The sequence below is a fragment of the Bos taurus genome, chromosome 15 (assembly GCF_002263795.3).
Source record: "Bos taurus isolate L1 Dominette 01449 registration number 42190680 breed Hereford chromosome 15, ARS-UCD2.0, whole genome shotgun sequence".
NCBI lineage: Eukaryota > Metazoa > Chordata > Mammalia > Artiodactyla > Bovidae > Bos > Bos taurus.
In genome coordinates, this window is record NC_037342.1 from 35,321,398 (window position 1) to 35,341,748 (window position 20,351).

Below are 20,351 nucleotides of genomic sequence, written 5' to 3' on the forward strand. Positions count from 1 at the left end.
TTTGGCTGTTGTGGGTCTTTGTTGCGGCATGCGGCTTTCTCTAGTTGTGGCAAGCGGAGGCTACTCTTCTTGCTGTGTGTGAGCTTCTCATCGCAGTGGCTTCTCGTTGCCGAGCCTAGGCTCTAGGCACTCGTGCTTCTACTGCTGAAGCGTGTGGGCTCAGTAGTTGTGGCACACAGGCTTACTTGTTCCATGATATGTGGGATCTTCCCGAACCAGGGATCAAATCAGTGTCCCTTGTGTTGCAAGGTTGATTCTTAACCCCTGGACTACCAGGGAAGCCTCCTATGATTCAGTTTTTTTTTTTAAAACAGTTAAATATTTAATCTTTTTGTAATTTATCCTGTGTGATTAGTTGTGAACATGTTTCTCTATGAAATGTTAAGTTTTCTAATTGTAAAAGGCTAATTGGAAATTATATACTTTAAAAATAGAAAAGCTGCAAAGGATGATAAGATAGTCCTTAGTAAAACATCCCATTTATATTTTTCATATTGACTATCTATTGAAATAATAATATTCTGGATATAATGGATTAAAGTTTATTAAAATTAATTTCATCTTTCTTTTAGTTAATGTAGCAATAAAAATTTTAAATTCCATATGTGACTTGCATTCTATTTCTGTTGAACTTTGGTACTCCAACCAAACATATCCCTGAACACTGTGTTTTGTTTTTTGGTTTTTTTTTTTTGTCTTTGACAGATTTGTATAGTGCCTAGTACCAAAGTACTTGATTTTTTTTTTTTTTATTATGAGATTTTTTTCCCCCTCCATGAATGAATTAGATGGGAGAGTATTCTTTTTTTTTCATACTATATATGTTATTGAAGTTCAGTTCACTTGCAGTGTTTCAGCAAGGTGATTTGGTTATACATATGTATTATTTTTGAAATTATTTTTCATTATAAGATAGTGACTATAGTTCCCTGTGCTATGCAGTAAATCATTGTTGCTTGTTACATATCTATTTTTTTTTAATTAGAAATCTAGCATTCTATTTATACTAAGTGAAGTGGAGTCAAACTGTCAAATTTTTTAGTTAGGCAAAAATTTGCAAGTTTTCTGAGGTATATGTTATACATACTATTTATATGTATGTATATAAAAGCTTTACTACACTTGATAAAGGCTTGAGAAAGAATATAAAAAACAGAGATGGAAAAATTGGAAAACATAAACTAAATGAAATGGGAGCACTGAACATGAAAAAGAAAAAGTGAAACAAACTAGATAAAAGATCATCATATAGCCCAGTTCTTTTTAAACATGGCTGTTCATTAGAAAGATATCTGGAGCTTTGGAGAAAAAAAAAGCGGTATCTGGGCATTTGTATTTTTCAAAAAATTCCAAGGTAATCCTGATACATCTGGATTTTAAAAAGTGATTACAGTTTTTTTCTATTAAATGGTAGTTTTGGTGATACAGAATTCTGTTATTTTTCTGTTGACCAATCATTATACAATGGTATTAAGTGAGTAATAGTTGCATACTCACAATAGTAAAAGATATTTATCAGTTTTCACAATCAATAGCCAGACAAAAAATAAAAAGGTGATTACAATTGCAAGCCATAATGGGGGCTTGATTAACCTAACAATATAGAATGCTGCTGCTGCTGCCGCTAAGTCACTTCAGTCATGCCCGACTCTGTGCAGCCCAATGGACGGCAGCCCACCAGGCTCCCCCGTCCCTGGGATTCTCCAGGCAAGAACACTGGAGTGGGTTGCCATTTCCTTCTCCAGTGCATGAAAGCTCAGTCGTGTCTGACTCTTTGTGACCCCATGGACTGCACCTACCAGGCTCATCCGTCCATGGAATTTTCCAGGCAAGAGTACTGGAGTGGGGTGCCACTGCCTTCTCTGAACAATATAGAATAATTACATGCAATTTGGGGCAGGGATCAAGCAGAGTGATGTGGTAAGTGGAGGTGCATACATGCACATATTTTCATCCACCCAGCCAGTCTGTGTCCTTTGGTTGGTGCATTTAATCCATTTACATTTAAGATAATTATCGATATATATGCTCTTGTTACCATTTTTTTCAACTGTTTGGGGTTTATTTTCTGTAGGTCTTTTCCTTGTCTTGTGTTTCCTACCTTGAGAAGTTCCTTTAGCATTGTAAAGCTGGTTTGGTAGTGCTGAATTCTCTTAACTTTTGCTTCTCTGGAAGGCTTTTAATCAAATCTGAATGAGAGTCTTAACTGGGTAGAGTATTCTTGGTTGTAGGTTCTTCCTTTTCATTACTTTAAGTACATCATGCCATTCCCTTCTGGTGTGCAGTTTCTGTTGAGAAATCAGCTGAACCTTATGGGAGTTCCCTTTTATGTTATTTGTCATTTTTCCCTTGTTGCCTTTAATGTTTTATCTTTGTCTTTAATTTTTGTCAGTTTGATTACTGTGCGTCTTGATGTGTTTCCTCCTTGGGTTTACCCTGCCTGGTACTCTCTGTGCTTCCTGGACTTGGTTGACTTTCCTTTCTCGTGTTAGGAAAATTTTCAGCTATTATCTCTTCAAATATTTTCTCAGGTCCTTTTTCTCTCTCTTCTCCTTCTGGGGCCCTTGTAATGCCAATGTTGGTGTGTTTAATGTTGTCCCAGAGGTATCTTAGGCTGTCTTCATTTTTTTAAACTCTTTTTTTTCCTATATTCTGTTCTGTGGCAGTGATTTCCACCATTCTGTCCTCCAGGTCATTTACATGTTCTTCCCCACAGTTATTCTGCTATTGATTCCTTCTTACATATTATTCTGGAGAGGGCAATGGCACCCCACTCCAGTACTCTTGCCTGGAGAATCCCATGGATGGAGGAGCCTGGAAGGCTGCAGTCCATGGGGTCGCTGAGGGTCGGACACGACTGAGCGACTTCACTTTCAGTTTTCACTTTCATGCATTGGAGAAGGAAATGGCAACCCACTCCAGTGTTCTTGCCTGGAGAATCCCAGGGACAGGGGAGCCTGGTGGACTGCCATTTATGGGGTCGCACAGAGTCAGACACGACTGAAGTGACTTAGCAGCATGTATTATTCATCTCTGTTTGTTCTTTAGTTCTTGTAAGTCTTAGGTAAACATTTCTTGTGTCTTCGCCATTGTTTTCCCTAGACCCTGGGTCATCTTCACTGTCATTATTCTGAATTCTTTTTCTGAAAGTTTGCCTGTCTCCACTTCATTTAGTTGTTTTTCTGGGGTTTTATCTTGTCCTTTCATCTGGGAAATAACTTTTTGCTTTTTCATCCTGATTAACTTTTTGTAATGTTGTTTTTGTTCTAGCTGTAAGATTGTGGTTCTTGCTTCTCCTGTCTGCCCTTGATAGAGGAAGCTAAGAGGCTGTGTAAGCTTCCTGATGGGAGGGACTGGCAGTGGGAAAAACTGGGTCTTTATCTGGTTTGCAAGGCCTTGCTCAGTAAAGCTTTAATCAAATTATCTGCTCATGGGTGGAATTGCGCTCCCTCCCTGTAAGTTGCTTGGCCTGAGGTGACACAACCCTGAGGTCTACTGGCCTCTATGGTAGGGTTAATGGGGACCTCAAAGAGGGCTTCCCTGGTGACTCAGACAATAAAGAATCCGTCTGCAATGTGGGAGACCTGGATTCGATCCCTGAGTTGGGAAGATCCCCTGAGGACGGCATGACAGCCCACTCTAGTGTTTTTGCCTGGAGAATCCCCACGGACAGAGAAGTCTGGCGGGTTATAGTCCATGAAGTTGCAAAGAGTCGGACATGACTGAGCAATAATCACAATGCACAAGACGGCTTAGGCCCTCGAGGCCTTCCAGGACCCCTGCTATCAGTGCCTCATCCCTGTGGCGAGCCCCTGCCGACCCATGTCTCCACAGGAGACCCTCCAACACTGGCAGGTGGTTTTGGTTCAGTCTCCTGTGAGGTCACTGCTCCTTCCTCTGGGTCTTGGTGCATGTAAGATTTTGTTTGGGCCCTCCAAGGCGGGAAGCTTTGTTTCCCCCTGTCCTGTGGAAGTCCTATAATCAAATCTTGCTGGCCTTCAAGGTCAGATTACCTGGGGATTCCCAGGTTAGGAAGCCTGATTTGGGGTCAGAACTTTCACAACAGTAGGAGAACTTATTGGTATTATTGTTCTTCAGTTTGTGGGTCACCTACCAGCGGGTATGGGATATGATTTTACTGTGATTGTGTCCCTCCTGCTGTGGCTTCTTCTTTGTCTTTGGACGTGGGTTTTCTTTTTTTGGTAGGTTCTAGTGTCCTCCTGTCGATGGTTGTTCAGTAGCTGGTTGCGATTTTGGTGCTCTCACAGGAGGAGATGAGCATATGTTCTTCTACTCCACCATCCTGAACCAAAAGTAGGAGAGTATTCTCTTCTAATGCAGTTTGTTTTTAAGCACAGATGGAGTTCCTTTCTCCTATGGTTACTTTTCTATTGCCGTCTCTTTCCCTCCTAGTTTTCAAGATAATTTTTCTCCCACCACTTGTTTATTCTGAGCTCAGCCATGTGATTTTTCCATTTCAGTTGAATTATTAATAAATTACTTCTTTTAGTCTGTTTATTTATTTGTTTCAGAGTTTAGTTTTTCTGATAAAAGATATGGTGTCTTAGGTTCTCTAATCATTGATGCATTATGCAGCAACTGTAGCTTAAGTTTGAGTGAAGTGAAGTGAAGTTGCTCAGTCGTGTCCGACTGTTTGCGATCCTGTGGACTGTAGCCTGCCAGGCTCCTCTGTCCATGGGATTCTCCAGGCAAGAATACTGGAATGGGTTACCATTTCCTTCTCCAGGGTAAGTTTGAGAGTAGAGGGTAAATAAGATAGGAATTCAATGAAATTATAACTTTGCTAGTCATCTGGTGATAATAATATATTAGCTGATAAATTGATGCATCAGTTCAGTTCAGTCGCTCAGTCGTGTTCAATTCTTTACAACCTCATGGACTGTACAGCATGCCAGGCTTCTCTGTCCATCACCAGTTCCCAGAGCTCGCTCAAATTCATGTCCATTGAATCCGTGATGTATGTTACAGCTAAAAAGTGACACTAACTACTTCATGATAGAATTAAAAGAAACAAAATTTATTAATGTAAACAGAAATATCCCTAGGATTGAGAAAGAAAATTGATATTTTTAAAGGATAAGATATGTCTGGACACTTACTGATTCCATTTAACTGTTAACATAAAAACACCGTCTGAATTTGAGTCCTAATTTCACCACTTGCCTAGCTGCTATGAGCTTGGGCACATTATATTAATATGACATTTGTATACTAGGGATAGTAGTAGCAGCTACTTAATAGAATTTGTGAATGTTAAATTAGTTAATATATTGCTTAAAGCAGTGCTTGACATATAGTACCTATATATCTCCAATCACAGGTCTATGTATTTGTTGTTGTTTAGTCACTAAGTTATGTCCAACTCTTTTGTGATCCCATGAACTGTAGCACACCAGTCTCTTCTCTCCATGGAATTTCCCAGGCAAGAATACTGAAGTGGGTTGCAATTTCCTTCTCCAAAAGATCTTCCCAGCCCAGGAATCGAACCTGTGTCTTCTGTAGCGGCAGGTGGATTCTTTACCACTGAGCCAACAGGGTAATCGAGGTCTCTGGGTAGGTGGAGCTGTATAGATATTTTCTAGAATTAAAAAAAAACATTTAACTGCAGTCTTCATAATTTTATTTTTAGTAGTGGCATAAATTCAATCCATGGAGGTACCATAACTTATTTGTCTTTGATTTTCATTTTCAAGGAGAATATTTGTATTGTTGAATTCAAATAATTGTTTTTCCATTTTCTTAGGTATTTTGAATTTTAAGATCAGAAAGCATTTAGATGGATAGCAGGACTGACTTGTTTTATTTTTGTCTGAGATTTAAATTTAAATTGTAAATGAGTGTCAGTAGAAGCCAACAGCTTTTAAATTAATTCCTTTGGGTCTGTGAATGGTTTCCAAAAGTTTAACTGAATAGTTTAATTGCCCTCTTTTAAAGAATTTTAAAGTAGCTACAGCCTTGTGATCTGCACTGAGTTACTTTATGTTGGGAAATTTTTGGCAGATGGTATACAGTCATCATTCAAAAACAAGTTACATTGTCTTTCCCAGCTTGAATTAGTGGAACATTAGCATTGAACTTTTCATTTTGAATGAGCATGTTGGAAATTATTTCCTGCTAAATGTTTGTCATCAAGTGAAGTTTCATTTTAAAAAATTAATGGAGCATATCAGTGCAGCAGCCTTAGAAAAATAGCTGAGGCACAGGGTTACTCTTGGACAACCTTTTAAGTTCCTTATTATCATTTGAGTATACATGCTTAATAATCTTCTGGGAAACTAAAATACGGTATTTTTTTAAGACCAAAAACTTTAAAATATGATATTTGGCTGCTAACAGACAGCTGTTAATGACTACTTAGAGTTGTATTTACTTTCTGGGTTGGAACTAGGGATAGAGCAAGCAAATGAATTGATAATGTGAGAAAACACTACGTTCATTGTTAAAATATATTTTAAAGTATTAGTTTTATACCTTTATCAGTAAATAAAAGATGACATTAATTTGAAATAATTGGAATAAGTGTGCAATCCATTGAATTAACTGTATCTCAAATGTACTTTAAAAAAAATCTAGATTCCCTCTTTGAGAACAAGCCCTATCATTAGCGAATAGGGTAGCCAGAAGAAAACTTAAATAACAAATTGGCATTATGTTTGTGGAAGATGAATTGAATTCCCTCATATCTCAGTTGGTAAAGAGTCTGCCTGCAGTGCAGGAGACCCGGGTTCGATCCCTGGGTTGGGAAGATCCCCTGGAGAAGGGAATGGCAACCCACTCCAGTATTCTTGCCTGGAAAATCCCATGGACAGAGGAGCCTGGTGGGCTCCAGTCCATGGGGTCGCAAGAGTCAGACACAACTTAGTGATCAAACCAAACCAAACCAAATCTTTGTATTTCAGAATGTTGTTTTGTTCTAATCCACCTAGCTTTGTGAAAAATAGGCAGTGTGTTGTGTTGGCTAACAGGTAGTTAAATTTGACTCATTTTTCTCATCATATACCCATATTTTTGTGCCATCTGGAATCCCTTCTCTAAGACTTTTTAATAGCTTTCATTCCTTCCTGTTAAAACACATGTTCATTACATTAAGTTCCATATTTATTAAGCAAAGTGTGTTTAAATGCAGTGGGGAGGGAAAATAAGCAAACTAGGCCTCCTCACAAGCTTATTCTAGTCTGTTTGGGTAGACATACAGGCTACAGATTCTGTGTTAAGGTACTTTTGGTTATCATGGCAAAAAGTAATTTTAAACCAGCTTAAGCAAGGAGAGGGATTTATGGGCTTACATAAATGAAACATTTGCCTTGGACATGGGTTAGATCCAGATATTTAATGTAACATGTAGGATTTATCTCATTTATCTTAGCCCTACTTTCTTCTGACTTGGATTCATTCTCAGACAGTATCTCCTCAAGTGGTGGCAAAGATGGCCCAAACAGGGCCAGGCTTACATCCTGTCAGCTTAGCAACCTCAATGATAAGCTTCCTTTCCAAATAGTTCCAGAAATTCTGGCATTAAGTCTGGTTTGGCCACACTTGAATCTTCTGGAGTCGGGGTGTTGTGCGGGGGTGGGTTGTGGAGTGAGGATGGTCTAGCTCAAATTCAGAGTAGATGAAACAAAAGAAAGACAAGTGGTTTCCAAAAAGGAATTTAGAAATTCTGCTACCAGAAGGGAGGATGCTGAGCAGGCAAAAGCAGCATACAAAAGTAAAGATAAAAATTTTTAGTTGAGCTATAATAAAAAGATAAATTCTGACAGAAGGTGCTTAAGTAAAGCTTCAGATAGGAGACTGTATTTTGAATTGGGCTCTGAAGGGCAAGTAGAATTTTTTTAAGGCAGAGTGAGTAAAGAAAGGACTTTCTAGGTCACTCATTCGAGAAGCTTGGCAGTGAAAGGAGAAAAAACGAAAGCTACTAGAGTAAAGGGAATGTTCAGATATTTCCCCCCTCAGTATGGAGAACATTTGAACATTTTTATGGTAGAGGAGCAGAAGCAAGTAAAGGAGAAATTAACAAAGGACTGCAAAGGAGGCAGTCATTGATAAAGAAGGGAAATTCAGTAGGATCAAGGATATAAGTGGAGGGGGCCTCCTTAGAAAGGAAAAGGGATTGTTTATTCTCTGAGGACATGTAAAGGAAAGTAGTAATGGTGACTACAGAGGTTAAAACAGAAATTTGTTATTAAATATGTAAGTGGCTTCAGTTTTGTTTTCTAAAAGTAAGAAGAAAAGGTTTACCAGTTATCTATTGCTATGTAACAGACGATTCCAGAATGATTTTGTGCATTAGCAATTTGACTTGAACTCAGGCTGGGTAGTTTCTTCTGCTGGCCCTAGGTCACTCATGTGGTTGTGGTTGTCTCGGCTGTGGATGGATGGTCTATGATGGTGGCTGCACTCACACGCTTGTTGGTTGATGCTGGCTGTTACCTGGACCTCTCTGTGCGCTCTCATCCTCATGAGCATTCACATGGCAGTGGCTGCACTCAGGGAAGAAAGAGCTGAAGCAGTCAGCCTAGATGGTAGACTTAGGTATGAAAGACTTATGATGGACTTAGAACTCCCACAGTGTCACTTCTTTCACATTCTGTTGGTCAGGGCAAGTCACAAGGCCAGCTCAGATCAAATAGAGAAATAGACCCCACCTCTTTATGGGAAGAGTAATAAAGTTGCATTGCAAAACAGATGTGTATATGGAATGGGAGGAATTTCTGCCTATCCCTCCCCCAACACTGTATTGTGAAAATTTTCAGTCATGAAGCCAAGTTGAAAGAATTTCAAAGTGAATATCCACATATCTACCCCCTAGATACTACTGTTAACATTTTACTATACCTGCTTTATTATATATTTATCCATCTATCATTCTTTTATCAATTTATCTTATTTTTTGATGCATTTCAAAATGTAGGTATTAGTTCTTTTCTCTTAAGTACCTGCTGCGTGTATTTAGCAAGCCAATATTCAGTTTTTTCTTTTGATAAAAAACATTTACATACAATGAAGTGTACAGACATTAAGTGTATGTCACACCTAGTTTTGTAGCCTGCCAGAGAAGGGGAAAATTTGGGATAACTTTTCAGTGAAATGACTCAAATTCAACTATAGTTGTATAGAAAAATTGCAAAAGGTATCTTTCTTGAAAACCTTTCTTCATATCCTTATTGCTAATAATTTATTCATTTAATATACCTCAACACTTAGGATTTGCATTTGTGTTACAATACTAAAATTTCTCCTTTATTTGAATTCACTTTGGACAGTTCTCTGCCTCCTTTCACTAAACATTTATAAGGATATAAACAGGTGCTCTCTTGCTTTATAGGTATTCAAACTATGTGTATCTCAAATCAGGTTAGATTAACAGCACGTACCTTCTCAGTCATGTCCGACTCTTTGCAACCCCTGGGACTGAGCCCGCCAGGCTTCTCTGTCCCTGCAATTTTCCAGGCAAGAATACTGGAGTGGGTTGCCATTTCCTACTCCAGGGGATCTTCTCAACCCAAGGATTGAATCCGCGTCTCCTGCATTGGCAGGTGGATTCTTTACCACAGAGCTACCTTGAATACAACTGAGTGACTAAGCATTCATGCATGCATGAAAAAGTTTTAATAAACTATCTTCTAGTTTATGAATAGTTTAGCAGTTTGAAAAGGAGAAATTTTAGTATTGTAACTATTGATTTAACTTTAGATAATCAAAATAGAAGTGTGATGAGAACTATGTGGCAAATTCAGCTGTAATTTAACCTTTGAGTGGAGTATTAGAGCTTCTTATAACCTTAACACTTGCCTTATTATTCTAATCTATGTTACCGTATACATTTAAAAAATTTCTGGAATATTATAAGTCCTTAGTTTTTCATGTGATGATTTGATAAAATAATAGTTAACTTACTTTTATTTACTAGGTATTGAACACTTTTATTGCTAATTGGCTTTTGAGCCTTTTTACAGATAGCAAAAGGTTGGAATCATTTTGACTTGCTGTTTGCATTCCAGTAAACCCTGTCAGAACTCTTGAAAATATGTGACTAGCACTTAAGCCATTTCATGCCAAGAATTCTGCCGGAAATGCAACTGGTGAATGACACTCAATGTGACAACTGAAGTGAAAGCTTGAGTTAACAAGTGTATGAGATGTTTTAAAAGTGTTCCTTAACCCAGATTTTCTCTATTTCATTTCATTTCATGGTGTAAATGGCATGACATCCTAAATCATATGTGAAAGTGAAAGTCGCTCAGTTGTGTCCGATTCTTTGCGGCCCCATGGTCTATATAATCCATGGAATTCTCCAGGCCAGAATACTGGAGTGGGTAGCTGTTTCCTTCTCCAAGGGATCTTCCCAACCCAGGCATTGAACCCAGGTCTCCTGCCTTGCAAGAGGATTCTTTACCAGCTGAGCCACCAGGGAAGCCCTAAATCGTGCGTGCTGGGTTACAAACTAAACAAATTTGTGTTTAAAAAATCTAATTGAGTGTTGTATTTATTTTTATGTACAGGTCTTGCTATTTTGGAAACTACAAGAGAAAACTAGATTGGGGAGGTTTGGATTGGTAAGTGGACATGGCTCAGATATCCAGCAACAATGGATTTAAGAAATGCTCATCTTCCCCTCCGGAATCAACAAGAACAAGGGATGTGGACAAAGAAGAAGCATTACAAATGGAAGCAGAGGCTTTAGCAAAACTGCAAAAGGACAGACAGGTGACTGATAATCAGAGAGGCTTTGAGTTGTCTAGCAGCACTGGACAAAAAGCACAGGTTTATAATAAACAGGATTATGATCTCATGGTGTTTCCTGAATCAGATACCCAAAAAAGAGCAGTAGATATTGATGTAGAAAAGCTTACCCAAGCTGAACTTGAGAAACTATTGCTGGATGACAGTTTTGAGACTAGGAAAACACCTATATTGCCAGTTACTCCTGTTCTGAACCCTGCATTATCAGCACAACTGTATCTTAGACCTGCTGTTCAGAGAGGACAGTGGCCACCTGGATTATCTGGACCTTCCAGTTACACTTTACCTTCTATTTATCAGTCAACTTACAGTACTAAACAGACTGCATTCCAAAATGGCTTCAACCCAAGAATGCCTACTTTTGCATCCACAGAACCAATATATTTAAGACTTCCAGGACAGTCTCCATATTTTTCATATCCTTTGACACCTGCCACACCCTTTCATCCACAAGGAAGCTTACCTATCTATCGCCCAGTCATCAGTCCTGACATGGCAAAGCTGTTTGACAAAATAGCTAGCACATCAGAATTTTTAAAAAATGGAAAAGCAAGGACTGATTTGGAGATAAATTCAAAAACTACAATCAGCAATCTGCAGGTATCTCCAAAGTCTGAAGATATCAGTAAATTTGATTGGTTAGACTTGGATCCTCTAAGTAAGCCTAAGGTGGACAATGTAGAGGTAGAGGACCATGAGGAAGAGAAAAATGTACCAGATTTGCTAGCAGACGATCCCTGGGATGCTGTTCTTCTTGAGGAGAGATCACCAGCAAGTTGTCACCTTGACAGAAAGGTGAATGGAAAATCTCTTTCTGGAGCAACAGTAACAAGAAGCCAGTCTTTAAATATTCGAACAACTCAGCCTACAAAAGTCCAGAGCCAAATATATCAGGTATAGTCTTTTCTTACGAACTTCTCAAACTTAGTATAACACAGAATTCATGCTTGTATACATAATTTATTAGGTGAAAGAAATATTTTTTTGAGTTTTGTTTTCTTTTATTCTTAAGTACACTGTGCATCTTAGATTGTGTGATAAAGGATTAAATGTGTTTAGGCCAATTGAAAAATTAATTGCTATTAATATCTTTTTCTAGGATTGTGAGTTTTGAAAACCTAAGGATCTGGCTGTTGCTTATAGGCTTTTAGGATAATTTTTATCTGTCTCTCCCTCTCCATTCATTATATGTGGTCCTACTTTCTTTGCCTTAGCACCTTTATTTTTCAGAGGAGATGAGGAATTTTGGTTTTTAACTCCATTATAGAAATTCTAATGTATATTGTTTTATTGTTTTTAACCATGGAGGAATAGAAGAACAGGAGGGAGAAAGGGAGGTGAAAAAGGAAGAAAGGAAGGGAGGCCTCAGAGAGATGGGAGAAAAGCCATTTAAAGGACTCTGTTTAAACACTTATATTGATGCAAATGAAGAATAGAACTATAATCTATATAGTATATTTGCTGAGTTCATGTAGTCTTACTGTCTGGAAGAATTAGATAAGGGTGCATGGAGCAGAATGTCTTCTCTTACAAGAGGGGGCAGTAAGGTTTAGACTTTTCCTTTCCATATATAGTATACCACTAAAGATTTTTGTTTTGCTTTTTATATCATCTGTGGATTCTAGGAATGTTTAAGCTTCATTCTCACCTTAATGTGAATCATATCATTCAGTTAATTAGATCAGCATTTAACTACTCTTTAGGCAGTGAGAATCAGCTAGGATTTCGGGAAGGAGAAGCAAATTTTGCATGATTGGGATGGATTTATGTTGAATTATTGATTTTTAAAAGCCATTTTAGGTGTCTGGGGAGAAAGCAGTAGATATTAAGGTTAAGAAAAAAGGATGAGGATGTTTTTGGATAACATGATCAGAATCCATAAAAATCTTAACCAGTGCAATGTGTTCCAAATACATTTTGACTGTAGCTCACACTGAGAAATACATGTTCTTAAGTTCTCTTCAGTTTTTCAATACTATTTGCACATTTAGTAACATAATTTCTTAACACCTTTCAATTTAAAAGTCACAGGTTAATTTAACATTTTAAATTGGAATCATAAGTATAGTATCAGATTATTTTCTCTTAATATTCTATGTTGTCTTGGTTTTTGTTTTTACAAAGCATCTGTCATTTCCTAAAATATTTGTAAGGAGAAGGGAAGACTGAGCCAAATCAAAAAATGTGGGGAAGGGAGTGTACACCTAGGAGTGGAATTGCTGGCTAGTTTATGTTTAGCTTTTTGAGACCAGCAAACTGTTTTCCACAGTGGCTGCATCATCCCCTTTCCAACTCCCACAGTATATGAGAGTTCTAGTTTCTTTACATCCTTGTCAACACTTGTTATTTTCCATTTTGGGGGTTATAACCTTCCTAATGGATGGGAAGTGTGAAGTGGTATCTTATTGTGATTTTGATTGGGGTTTGCCTGATAACTAGTGATGTTGAGTATCTTTTCATATGCTTATTTGCAATTTCTTCATCTTTTTTGAAGAAATGTATGTTTAAATCATTTGTCCATTTAAAAAACTGGGTTGTTCATAGCAGCTTTATTCAGAAGAGCCAGAAAATGAGACAACCCAAATGTCCATCAGCTGATAATGGGCAAGCAAAAATGTGTCCATACAATGGAATATTATTCACCCACACAAAGGAAGCAGCATAGATGAACCTTGAAAACATTGTAAGTGAAAGAAGCCAGATACAAAAAAAACATGTAGATTCAATTTATATGATATGTCCAGAAAACACAAATCCATAGAGGAAGAAAGCAGATTAGTGTTTGCTGAGGGACTGAGGGAAAGAGGAAATGAGGAATGATTGCCTAATGGGTACAGGGATTTGGGGGCAAGTGATGAAATGTTCTGAAATTAGAACATTGCAGTGTTCTTCCCATAATAGTGATGGTTTACACTCCATTATGAATGTATTGAGAGCCAACAAATTGTACATTTTTAATTGGTTAATATGGCAGATTTTATGTTCTAGGAATTTTTACCTCAGTTTTTTTTTTTTTTTTAAAGAAAGACACTGGTCCCCTGATCCTCCTGTTATGCTTAGGCCACGTTCCTGCTTGATTCATATTTGGGTCAGTGTTCCAGTAGAGAGATCCCTCTCCAACTGTGGATCTCGTTTTTATGGACTTAACCATGATGGCATGTGTTTGACACTGTGTAGTCTGGATTAGCGATACCAGCTGTTTACAGAAATTGTTAGGAAAAGGGTAGCTGCCTAGAACCTGGAGATCTCATGACCTGTGGAAAGTTGCAGTCTCTGCTATCAGGGATAGAGTCTCCTCTGGTCCTCTGTGGAGCAGAGTTTAGACTCAGGCCTCCCATTGGTGGAAGGCAGAGCCCCTGATAGTCCAGGCAACCCAGAGTGAGCATCCAGGTCACTTTCAAATAATCTTCCTGCTTCTTGCATCACACTTCATATGAATGTGTTTGCACCTCTACAGTATATGTGTTGTAGCCACAGGATAATAGATTATCCTGAATTTAATAAAATATTTATAAATGACTTTGGTTTATTTCTTTTTTTACAGTCACTGAGAGAGTAGAGACTTCCTTAGAATCCTGTGAGATCAGAGTGATTCATGCCTATTTCACTGTTGAGGAAACTGAAATGTAAAGAAGTTAAATAATTATTAATTTTTTCATGTAATGGCAGTGTTGTTATTAGTTAAATGAACTCATTTTAGAGATGTGTAACCATAGTCATATAGTCTAACCAACTTCATTTCATGGATCCAGAAACTTAGATCCAGAGAGTGACTTATCTCCAGTTAATGTCAGTATTTTCTTTTTCAGTTTCTTTGTGACTCAAAACCCATAGCATAGATTGACAGTGCTTTTGCTGCAAAGCACAGCTTCCTTTCCCTGTTGCCCTCTATGGTTTAGACGGGTCATTTCTGGTTAAACTGATGTTTTTTCCACCCTTTCGTTTGGTAGGGGCAGGGGTGTGATACTTATTTATGTTCCTTTCATTCTCTCTCTGCATACATCTTTTCCTACTCATTTTTAATATTTGTCACAGTATCATCTTGATATTTCCCAATTTGGGGTGCTTTCAGAAATCATCTTGCAGGACTGATGAGGACAGGTAGTTTTCTAAAGATATGTTTCCCCCAGCAAGATCTGTGAGTTCAGATCACATGGGAGTGCAGAGAATTACTAGTCACTCAGACTCTAGGAATTAACTAGGTTTCTGGGCAAGTTTTAGCAGAAACATATTCTTAGATTTTCTTTAAAGTATAGGGGAAAGGATCAAGGAGTAAGCAGATTGGCTGCGAGAGGCATGAGTCAAAGCCAGGTAAGCAAAAATACCATGACTTGATCAGCTGATCAGCCAGAGATGGGAGCTAGATTATTACAGTGTACGTCAGAGCTTTACTAAATGACACAGTGTCTGAATTGAGGTGGCTTAGGCTTCTTAAAGGAGTCTAACTGTGGCATCGTGAGGTGTTATATAGTTGTTGATCATTCTGTTATATTCCTACTCTGTTAATACTTATGTTTGACCACCACATTCTAAGAGGGACCAGTGAAAGTGTGTCTTGAAAAGAAAAAATTACAATGTTCAGGATCTAGAAGCTGTGCTATTTAAGGAACTGTTGAAAAGATTGGGCATATTTTACCTGAAGAAGAGAATATTAATTGGAGATAATTCACACTCTGAATCTGAGTTTCTTCATCTTTGATATAAACCTGGTTTATATCAAACCAGACTAGATGATTTCTGAGATCCTTTCAGGAATAATATTTCAAGTTTAGAAAGTTGCCATGTAAAAGAGGAAGTTGAAACTTTTTTTCTTTTAAAGTTTTACATTTTGGACATATGTTCTCAAAACAGTTCAAGAAGTAGACTATCTGAAAATCATGGTATGCTTGTAAAAAAGATAAAAGTAGTTTATGTACTAAATTTTCCAATTTATTGTGTTGCGTTATACAAATAGCTCTTTGTGCTAGGTTTTAATAGATAAGTGGTAGCAGGTGCTGAAAGTTAAAATACCTTTTATAGAAAGCTTAAAATTATACAAATCCTATTTGTTTATATTTTTTTCCTGTGAATTGAGAAATTCAGTTTAGTTTAGTTTTAAAATTCAGTGTTCCAAAAAGAAGAACAAGGACCAATGGGGAAGAAAACTCAAGGAGGCAGGTTATATAGTTAAATATCAATAACAAAATTTATAAATAGCCATTTGGTAATGGTTGCTCTCAGGGGGTCAGTGTATAGTTATTGGAGGTCTTCAATCAGAAGTTTAGTGTGAATTTGTTACAAATGCTATAAAAGGGATTTTGTTAACTCTTAAGATTTCATCATTTTGTTTGTGTACATGAAGATTAAGTTTGGTTTCATTTAGGCCAAAAGGGTAAACAGAATACTAATAGTAAGCTGACTTTGGAGGTCTATGGCACAAACATTGGCATGGAACTTTTAATTTTCACACACCATTCATTTCTATTCAATAAACTTTTCCCTGAGATTCCTGTTTTTTACTGTGAAGTAAGATTACAGTGCCTATTCTTTATAATTACTTTATGTACGTAAGTATTCATTTCCTGTAGAATTTTATGCTTTGTGGTAAAAACTCTGAACGGTGTTTTTCTTCTCACTCAGCAGTCTTACTTCCTATTTCCTTCTAGTGTCTTTTGTTCATAATAATCTAAATACTTTAGTTTAAATTTTTGTTTCCTAAAGGAAAAGACACGGTACTTAAAACTGTCTTCTGGCAATTTAAATTTAAATCACATTTTTAGTTAACAGCTGTAAATTTAGCTACTTAGAGTAGATTTCAAAGATTTTAGTAATGAATCAAATTATTTTCATAGAAATGGATTTGCAGAGTACTGATTCTATTAACATTATAAACATTTACATCCTAATTAGCACAATGTCTAACAGTAATTTTGAACACGAAGTAAAGTTGAATAAAATGTGGTTTTCCACTGTCTAGTTGTATGTAATACAGTATTTGAATAGATTACTGAAGTCTACAAACTTTAAAAAAAATTCAATTAAGGAAATAACCGACTTTGTTCTGAATAGCAACTGATACGTTTATATTTAATGCTTAAAATATGTTTATTGAAAACTTGGTGTTCCATCTAATTTCTGGGATAAGATGGCATGAATCTGGAACTTGTTTAGATGTAAAGCTTTCCCTTATTCTTATAACTACTTTATAAAGTATGCACTGGTAAGTTTTCATGAATTATTTCAAACCTGTATCACTTTCCTTAAACCTCTAATTTACCTTTTCCATTACCTTTTAAGAAAATTGAATTATGGTTGATCTATAACACTGTTAATTCCAGGTACACAATATAGTATAGTGATTTGGTATTTCTGTACATTACAAAATGATCACCATGATAAGCCTAGTTACCATCTGTCACTAAATAATTACAATATTATCAATAGTATTCCTAAAGCTGTACATTCATGCTCATGACTCATTTAGTAACTAGAAGTTTGTACCTCTTAATTTCCTTCACCTATTTCACTCCCTCTACCACCCCCTCAATCTGTTCTTTATATCTATCAATCTGTCTGTTTTATTGTATTCATTTGTTCGTATGTTTTTTTATTTCACTTAGTATAATACCTTCTTGTCCACCTATATTGTCCCAAATGGTGAGATATATTTTATGGTTGAATAACGATCCATTGTGTGTTTGTGTATCCTGTACCTTCTTTATCCATTCATCTGTTAGTGGACATTTCAGTTGCTTCCATATCTTGGCTATTGTAAATAATGCTGAAATGAACATAGGGGTGTGTATATCTTATCAAATTACTGTTTTTGGTTTTCTTCAGAAAAATACCCCAAAGTGGAATTGCTGAGTCATAGGGTAATTCTATTTTTAATTTTTTGAGGAACCTCTCTGGCGGCTCAGACTGTAAAGAGTCTGCCTGCAGTGCGGGAGACCCAGGTTTGATCCCTATTTTGGGACGATCCCCTGGAGAAGGAAACAGCAACCCATTCCAGTATTTTTGCCTGGAAAATCCCATGGATGGAGGAGTCTGACAGGCTCCGTCCAGTCCATGGAGTTGCAAAGAGTTGGACATGGCTGAGTGACTTCACTTTCCGCATTGTTTTCCAGAGTGATTACCAATTTGCATTCCTGCCAATAGTCCAGTAGAGTGCCCTTTTCTCCACATCATCACCAACACTTATTTTTTGACAATAGCCGTTCTTACAGGTATGAGATGATACCTCATTGTGGCTTTGATTTGCATTTCCCATTGATTAGCAACGTTGAGCATCTTTTCATGTGTCTGTTGGCCACTGTATATTGTCTTTCAAAAAATGCTCATTTTAAAAATCAAGTTGTTTGTTTTTTGATAGAGTTGTATGAGTTCTTTGTATATTTTGAGTATTTAGCCCCTTATTGGATGTATCATTTACAAATATCTTCTCCCATTCAGTAGACCACTTGTTCGTTTTGTTGATGTTTCCTTTGCTATACAAAAAATTTTAGTTTGATGTAGTCTCATTTATTTATTTTTGATTTCCTTACCTAAGGAGACATATTAAAAAAAATATTGCTAAGATTAATGTCAAAAAGCATACTGCCTCTTTTCTTCCTGGAATTTTATGGTTTCAGGTCTTACATTTAAGTCTTTAATTCATTTTGAATTTATTTTTCTATATGGTATGAGAAAATCCAGTTTGATTCTTTTTTTCCTGTAGCTGTCCAGTTTTCTCAGCACACTTTATTGAAGAATCTATCTTTTCCATGTTGTATGTTCTTGCCTCCTTTGTCATGGATTAATTCACTGTGTAAGTGTGGGTTTATTTCTGGGCTGTTTTTTCTGGTCCAGTAATTGATGTGTCTGTCTCTCTGCTAGTACCATACTGTTTTGGTTACTGTAGCTTTGTTGGGTGGTTTGAAAGCCGGAAGCATGATACCTCCAGCTTTGTTCTTTCTAAAAATTGTTTTGACTGTTGCAGGGTTTTTTGTGTTTCCATACACATTTTATAATTGTTTGTTTTAGTTCTGTGAAGAATGGTATTGTTTGTTTGTGGGCTTTTTTTTGGCTGTATGGCATATGGGATCTTAGTTCCCTGACCAGGGATTGAACCCATGCTCCCTGCAGGGGTAGTGTGGAGTCTTAACCACAGGAGAAGTCCCACCATTGGTATTTTGGTAAGGATTGTGTTGGATCTATGGATTGCTTTGGGTAATATGGTCATTTTAACAATATTAATTCTTTAGTCCATGAGGACAGTGTATCTTTCCATTTGTGTTGTCTTCACTTTCTTTCATCAGTGTCTGACAGTTTTCTAAATACTGGTCTTCTACCTGTATCAGTTAAATTTGTTCCTCGGTATTTTGTTATTTTTGATACAGTTGTAAATGGGATTGTTTTATTAATTTCTCATTCTGTTAGGTTTTGTGTATAGAAATACAACAGATTTCTATATATTAATTTTATATCCTGCAAAATTCATTTGTATCCTACTGAAATCATTTATTAGTTCCAGTAGTTTTCTGATGACATCTTTAGGAATTTTTCATATTGTGTCATCTGCAAACAGTGACAGTTTTACTTCTTCCTTTCCAAATTGGACTTCTTTTCTTTTTCTTGTCTGATTGTTGTAGCTAAGACTTCCAGTTACTTGGGTTTTTTTTTTCTTTTTTCTTTTTTTATATAGTGAGATCAAGGTTATTCTTAGTATGTATTTGTCCACCTCAGATTAATTTGCCTCTTTCTGGTTTGGAGGGAAGAGAGATTCCTTCTCTTTTCCCAAATGTAACTCATCTCTCTTTTCTTGTTCTTGTTTCCCCAAAGTATTTTTCTACCATTATTCTTTAAAGAGGAATTTGTACTTACTGTTTTTCCAGTTCCTCACCATCCTCTCTTGTTCCTATCATATTGCAGAAAGTAGTTTCTAGGAGTATGAATACTGATTTTCAATACAGTGATCATACTTACTGTCCAGCCTTGTTGCCCCATTTGCAACAATGTACCATATTTTTTTTCTTGAAACTTCTTCCATTGCCCTGGTTAAATCTACTTACTAGTTTTCTTCCTATAATCTTTGACTTCTTTTACTTGTCTAGCTTCTAAACATTGGTATTCCCCCAAGGTTTTGTTCTTGATTGTATTTAATATATCTTATTTGTTCTCTTTTAATCAGTACTTTATTCTTGAGGCTCTGAGATAGATATAGAGTTTGAAAGCTACTAGTCCAGATCACTTGGCAGCCTTTATAATCACATGAGCTAATTTCTTATAATAAATCTCTCTTTCTCCATTCTTATATGTCCCATTTTGATGCCCAGTAAGTGTAATTGCTTATGTATCCCTCAGCCTCCTAAAGAAACTGTCTCCTATTGGTGGAACTTGGACCCAAAATCCTTTGGTTTGCCTTGGTGATCCTGATGGCTGCTGACAACAGTTAGCAGAGAGAAATTTCCTTATAGAAAATTGCAGAAATTGGATGATTCTCAATTCAATATGTTTAACTCTGGAATAGAAATTTGTAATAGAATATTTCTCGATGATGACCAAACATCTATATGGATTTCCAAACCCAAAATATGTACTAGAGAACTCAGTATCTTCCCCCACAAACC

The 20,351-nt window shown here is 36.8% G+C and overlaps 1 protein-coding gene across 1 annotated transcript in view; it reads left to right on the forward strand.

Annotated features, from left to right (window-relative positions):
• PIK3C2A (phosphatidylinositol-4-phosphate 3-kinase catalytic subunit type 2 alpha) overlaps positions 1–20,351 on the forward strand; it is a 107,288-nt gene that overhangs the window by 25,627 nt on the left and 61,310 nt on the right. Inside the window, exon 2 of the mRNA XM_024975781.2 lies at positions 10,524–11,658. Coding sequence (XP_024831549.1) covers positions 10,588–11,658 — 1,071 coding nt within the window. The 5' untranslated portion in view covers positions 10,524–10,587. The remainder of the gene's footprint in view (positions 1–10,523; positions 11,659–20,351) is intronic.